The following is a 6,470-nucleotide window of genomic DNA, read 5'->3' as shown; positions in this document are numbered from 1 at the left end:
GAGCTGCATGTTTTCATCTGAAATGAGCATTGGCGTCAGTCTTCTGTAAGAAAATCGTGTTGTTCTGCGACAAACGCAACAATCGTCATTTCTCTTTTTTACTTTTTTGTTTCAGCTGAAAAACACACAATGTTTTTATTTTTCTCCCCACATGTAACAGATGAGGCTTTAAAGGAACAGTTCTGGTTTTATAAGTGGCTGAAAAGTTATTGAATAAAAGTCTTACCTACTGCACTGTGAGCGCCCCCTGTCGTTAAGAACCTGCAGCAAAGTCATCGTCCACTCAAGAACAAGATTTTATTCTCTTAAAAGACTCAGAATCTACGTCAGTTTAAGTCTACGATATCTACGTCACAAAAAATCACTGATGTTCTTAAGATATCATAGATTTAAACTGAGAACAGCAGGGGGCGTTCTCAGCACAGTTTTCTCTGTCAGTACCTCAAACATTTCTTACTTCAAAAAAAATCTGAACGTTCATATAAAGATAAATTTGCACCTTTTTGGCCGTGTCGTTGAATAACGAGTTAAAGTTAAAGCATATTTTTGCTGGTTGTCGTTCATTAAAGCGTAAAACAGCAGCAGCACCTTTCAATATTTGATGATTGTTGTTTGTTATGTTGCAGTAAAAGTGTTTCTTTGACCAAAGATCATTTATATTTCTGTGTTTTCTCAGTAATAGCTTGTGCTTTAAACACTGGATTTAAACAAAGACATTTACATCCAAATCACACGATAAAAAATGGAAAAGAAGCAAGCAAAACTAACATTGTTCACTTCAGTCGCTCACGTTGAAATATTTGCTTAACAGCGTTAACATTGTGTTTTGTTAATGTATAATGTCGTGTAAATGCTGTGTTAACGTTCTTTAAACTCCGCGTTACCGTGTCAACATCACGTTAACATATAAACATGGTGTTAACGTCAGAAACACGTGTCACTGTCGCACTTTACCACAAACTTGCTTGAGAAACGTGACGTGAAAAGAATTTGCAGGTTGTGAGCGCAGTGTCCGATGCTGAGGACGTTTGTTAAAACCTGACGATGAGAGTTTGCATTTGTTTCTCTGATTAAATGTTTTTCACATTTACAGAGAAAATATCTGGTTTTGTAATTTGTCATTTATTTCTGGGTTTTTTTTTGTTTATGTTACATATTTACAAGTTAATGTTGATGAGTTTTTTTTTAAAAATGAACGCGATGGCGAGCATTTCTGGTTTATTGAAAAACAGCTGGTTTGGGACCAACAGCCAATCAGAAAAGAGCAGACACAGCCTGACCCTTGACCCTCACTGAGGAAAGATTTTATCAATTTTTGTGATAACTGTTGAAAATCTTGAGTGAATCACCACAAGGGGGAGCTGCATCTTTTTAATCATTCCAGAAACTGCTCTTTTATAACGATCTTAAAACTCTGATGTTTTTGACTCAAATGTTTCACAAACATCATCTACCGCTTTATCCTCCAGAGGGTTGCGGGGGGGTGCTGTGCCAATCTCAAGATAAATGTTAATATTGCCACATGTTTATTAGCAACAGTAACTACACTTTGCAACCAATAAACCCCTTCAGCTGTCTCTCTGGTCAAAGCCCCACCTCTTTCAAACACTGGATGTCCTGGTTTTCATTTTGTTTTCATCTTTAAACGTTTGTGTTTGTGTTTATGAAACTGGAACAACTTCAGTCAACAGCAGCGACACACACACACCTCAAACTCTTAATATTCAAACTTCTTTTTGTGAACAAAATAAAAACGTTAAAGTTTTAATCTGTTGATTCTTTTTTCCTGAAAGTTTGAAGAAAAAATTAAATTAAGTTTATTGTTAAATTTGAGGGAAACTTGAAAAAATGTTGATTTAAAAAAATAACATGTTAAAAAAGAAAAAAGGTTCCTGATTAAAATGAAGCTTCATTTTAACAGAACTAAAGGGAAGCTGGTGCCATCTAGTGGTGACTAACAGTATTGTTGATAAATAAAAGTAAGTAAATAAAAGTGAACTTTTCGTGATTCATTATACTAAATTTCAAATACATTTTTAAAAACAATTTAAATTCAAAAAATGTATCACTTTTCTTTTTTATTTCCGATGTCACACTCCTAACCAGTTGGTGGCGCTAATGCACAATTACAAACTGGGCAACGAAACTGAGAAGAAGAAGGAACCCGCAGCCTGTGATTGGCTGCCGCCGTGTGTCGTCAGCGGAAGTGAGTGTTCGGCGTCAGCGCGGGAATAAGTTGACGGTTTTTCTTCACGACAACAAGCGGCGTAAACTTATACATTTATCTGTTTCTGATACAAAACTCACCGCTACGCACTTTAACACGCACCGAGGGACGCTTACGTCACACTGAGGGTCAGTGACGTCACAGCCTGTATCAGCAGCGCTTCATATTAAAAGGTACATTCAGTGGTTTTATCAACAGTATGACAGCAGCTAGCAGCAGGCTAATCACGTTAGCTAACGTACTATTATCACGTTAGTTACGATCATTTGATGCGAACTTCAAATGTTGCGTTTGTTTTATTCATGTTTAACAAACGACGTCATGTCATTTCAGCTGCCGATGTTAAAGTACGACTGCGCTGCACCAAACCACGTTCAGAAATATACTGCTTTAATGATTATTCTTGTCCAATGCCAGGGAAAAACACAGTTTAAAGGAAATGATCTGCATTTGATTCTAACCCCGTGTTTACGCAACAGTTCGGCTACAACTGTGACGTCACTTTCAACTCAGAAAGTCAGCACTGGTTGATACTTGATACTGTGACGTTTCTCTTTTATTCTCTTGCGCTTGTTTTGACTGTAAACTCTGTTTGGAAACCATCTTATTGACTGTTGTTGTAGGAGCCATGCAGGCGTTTTTGAAAGGAGCGACAGTTCAGTCTGTTCGACCACAGAAAGACAAAACAACAGCAGGAAGCAGCGCTGAGAAGAAAATCAAGGCTCTTCCCTGGGTGGAGAAGTAGTAAGTGTGTGTGTGTGTGTGTGTGTGTGGACCAAACCTCTATAAATCGTACACAGTGAGGACATTCTGTCTCGCCCTCACTTCTTTAAAGGGCTTTTTCAGGGTAAGAAACTTGTTTTAGATTAAGGGTTGGAATTGGGTTTAGGTTAAAGGTTATGTTAAGGGTTATATACTTATTTGTGATGGTTAGAGACTAGAGAATGTATTGAATGTCCTCACCGTGTGTGTCTGTGAACTCACAGCAGACCCAAGTGTGTGGACGAGGTGGCGTTTCAGGAGGAGGTGGTGGCCGTGCTGAAGAAATCGCTGGAAGGAGCAGATGTAAAAACATTAAACTCTCAAAACACTTGTAAATAAAAAGTTAAATGTACATTAAACAGTGTTTTATCGTTTTATTTGCAGCTTCCCAACTTGCTCTTCTATGGTCCTCCTGGAACAGGGAAGACCTCGACCATCTTAGCTGCTGCCAGAGAACTTTACGGGTGAGTGAAGAGTTGAGGACATTTCAATTGCATTTTTCTTGTTTGTTCTTCAGTTAAATCTTCTTTTTTGTCCTCAGTCCAGAGTTGTTCAGACACAGAGTCCTGGAGCTCAATGCCTCTGATGAACGAGGGATTCAGGTGGTCAGAGAGAAGGTCAAGAACTTTGCTCAACTCACTGTGGCAGGAAGTCGATCAGAGTGAGTCACTGATGTTCACTTAATCTTCATCTCACTCTGTAGAAGACTGCTGTTGACACGTTGGTCTCCTTCTTTGTCTTCTGCTTCTTGGACATCTTCCTTCTTTGTCTTCGTCCTGTAGTGGGAAACCTTGTCCTCCGTTTAAGATCATCATCCTGGACGAGGCGGACTCCATGACGGCGCCGGCTCAGGCTGCTCTCAGAAGAACCATGGAGAAAGAATCACGCACCACACGCTTCTGTCTCATCTGTAACTACATCAGCAGGTCAGTGGACATTACTGTTACCATGACAACACTCGTGACACTCCAGTTTTTGTATACCGTTACGACCAGGCCTAGGAGAAAACCTGACCGCAACATTAATAATGAGACTCCCAAGAAACCACCAGCAACACGTCAAACTAACTATTTTAAATGTTTATTAAAAACAAACACAAAATCCACTGCAGCTGGGATGTTCAGGCCTCTTATTCAGATTCCTCCTGTGCAAGACCAACCAGCTCCCAGGATCCACCGAGACTCACTCAAACATGCACACCTGCAACCCATCTCACTCTCACATGCAGAAACACACTCTGTCTGTCTCACTCTCTCTGTCTCTGTCTCTCTCTCTCTCCAGGATCATTGAACCTTTGACCTCCAGATGCTCCAAGTTTCGCTTCAAACCTTTAGCCAATCAGATCCAAGAGGAGCGTCTGCTCGCCATCTGTGACAAAGAGAAGCTCAAGTTCACCAAAGAGGTGAAGCTGAGCTGTGACCTTTGACCTTCAACTATGTTCTAAAACTGATCAAACACTTGTCCTCTGACCTTCAGGTGTGACGATCGTGTGTGTGTGTGTGTGTGTCCTCAGAGTGTGGCGGCGTTGGTGAAAGTATCAGACGGAGATCTGAGGAAAGCCATCACCTTCTTACAGAGCGCTGCTCGACTCAGTGCTGACAAACAGATCACAGAGCAGACTGTCATAGAAATCGCCGGGGTGAGAACAGTGACATCATCCTGATGATGATGATGATGATGATGATGATGATGAACCTCACAGTCATGTGACTGCTGCGCCCCCTACAGGTCGTCCCTCCAAAGATGATCGACAACCTGCTGCAGATTTGCTTCAAAGGAACGTTTGAGAAACTGGAGGTGACCGTGAGGGTGAGTCCACTCTGTGGTCAGATCTTTAAAGGGACAGATCAGGATTTTTAAAGTCAGAGCTGACTGTGCTGCTGCTGAGAACCAGCCTGAGACACAGACAAAAGATTCAACCACTTAAATCTCCATCAGTTAAAGTCTCTGATCTTTACCTCACATGTTCACGTCTTTATCTCACTGTCAGACAGACTTTTCAACAGGAAACTGAAGTTTGTAAACCACTCACTCTCCCACACCAAAGTCACACAAGAGTTGTTGATCCACTGCTGCCTCCATCACCAAGTTCAAATGTCTTAATTTGTCAATTCGGCTTTTAAAATATTTTATGAAGACTTAGCTCAGTGCTACAAAGTGACCACACGAGGCAGCAGAGGACCAGCAGCTCCTGTGTCCCCGCCAGCTAAAATGACTGATTTTCTCTATCGACTGGTGTGAGAGAGTGAGTGGTTTACAAACTTCAGTTTGTCCGACATAAACATGACGTGAACGTGTTCTGAAGATTTTGTAGACTTAAACTGACGTAGTGTAGATTTTATTAAATTTAATGAGTCAGTACCTTTTCATTTAACCCCACTTCTGAAAAACTGAACTGTCCCTTTTTAAAATGACTAAAAAAACATACATTTTCTTGTTATATGAAATTCAATATTTAATTCTAAAAGTTTTACGAAAAATATAAAGAAAAAAATGTGATTAAACAGACCCTGGCTTTTCATGTTATTGCTGTCCTTCATGTTACCAGTAGGTGGCGCTGTGAGTTTACCTGAATACTGGATTGTGGACGCCATTAGGATGAGAATTTACTGTTGCCATAGAAACAAACTTCAGTGTAAACGTTAGACGTCAGGTTCCTACATCTATGACTAAATTCAGTTTGATTACAGATTGATTGATTGGTCCTGGATGTGTCCGTCTCTGGTGTCTGTCTCTCATGTCTGTTTCTGATGTCAGGACATGGTGGACGAAGGCTACGCCGCCACACAGATCCTGAGTCAGCTGCACGACGCCATCATCGAGCAGGAGCTGAGCGACAGACAGAAGTCGGCCATCACAGAGAAGATGGCGGTGAGTCCCGTCGTCAATTGATCCATAAGATATTGATCGTTAAGTGTGGGCGGGGCTTAAACTCAGCTGTGTTCACACTCAGGTTGTTGGAAAGTGTTTGACGGACGGAGCTGACGAGAATCTGCAGCTCCTGAGTCTCTGCTCGGTCATCATGCAACAGTCGACACAGACACACAACAACTGACACACACCTGTGACATCATCCACACTCGAGCCAATCACGTTCAACTCTACAGTCTGAAGCGTAAACCAGAGGAAAACAAACCAGTTTACTGTCAAAAGCTCTACTTCCTGTCTGTCTCTGTCACTTCCCGTGGTGAGGTCAGTGAATCGGATTGTCTCGTGTGTGAAGTCTTTATTGACAAACACATTTTGTAAAACTTCAAATTTTGTAATAAAAATGTTTTTCTTCAGTCTTTGTTTGAACTCATTGGTCAGAAAAACAAATCATGTAAAAAAAAAAGTTCTGGTTTAAGATCCTGAAAAGTCATTGAGCCGGGCTTTCACTTCCTGTCCAGTGGTTTCCTGTCGTGCATCAGGCAAAGAATCCCCACAGGAAGACATTGACGTCGAGCAGCAGCAGAACTGGATCCTGTCAGACCATAGAACC

The 6,470-nt window shown here is 41.1% G+C and overlaps 1 protein-coding gene across 1 annotated transcript; it reads left to right on the top strand.

Annotated features, from left to right (window-relative positions):
- Window positions 1-2,198: 2,198 nt before the first annotated feature.
- Window positions 2,199-6,267, top strand: rfc4 (replication factor C (activator 1) 4). Its single transcript, XM_044043592.1, has 11 exons — window positions 2,199-2,400; window positions 2,851-2,971; window positions 3,214-3,292; window positions 3,374-3,453; window positions 3,531-3,650; window positions 3,772-3,915; window positions 4,271-4,391; window positions 4,503-4,628; window positions 4,718-4,798; window positions 5,747-5,860; window positions 5,943-6,267. The coding sequence occupies exons 2-11, from the start codon at window positions 2,856-2,858 to the stop codon at window positions 6,042-6,044; spliced, it is 1,083 nt and encodes a 360-aa protein (XP_043899527.1). The 5' UTR covers window positions 2,199-2,400; window positions 2,851-2,855; the 3' UTR covers window positions 6,045-6,267.
- The last annotated feature ends 203 nt before the right edge of the window (window positions 6,268-6,470 follow it).

Source organism: Solea senegalensis, linkage group LG14, assembly GCF_019176455.1.
Source record: "Solea senegalensis isolate Sse05_10M linkage group LG14, IFAPA_SoseM_1, whole genome shotgun sequence".
Taxonomy (NCBI): domain Eukaryota; kingdom Metazoa; phylum Chordata; class Actinopteri; order Pleuronectiformes; family Soleidae; genus Solea; species Solea senegalensis.
This window is presented reverse-complemented; position numbering and strand designations above follow the sequence as displayed.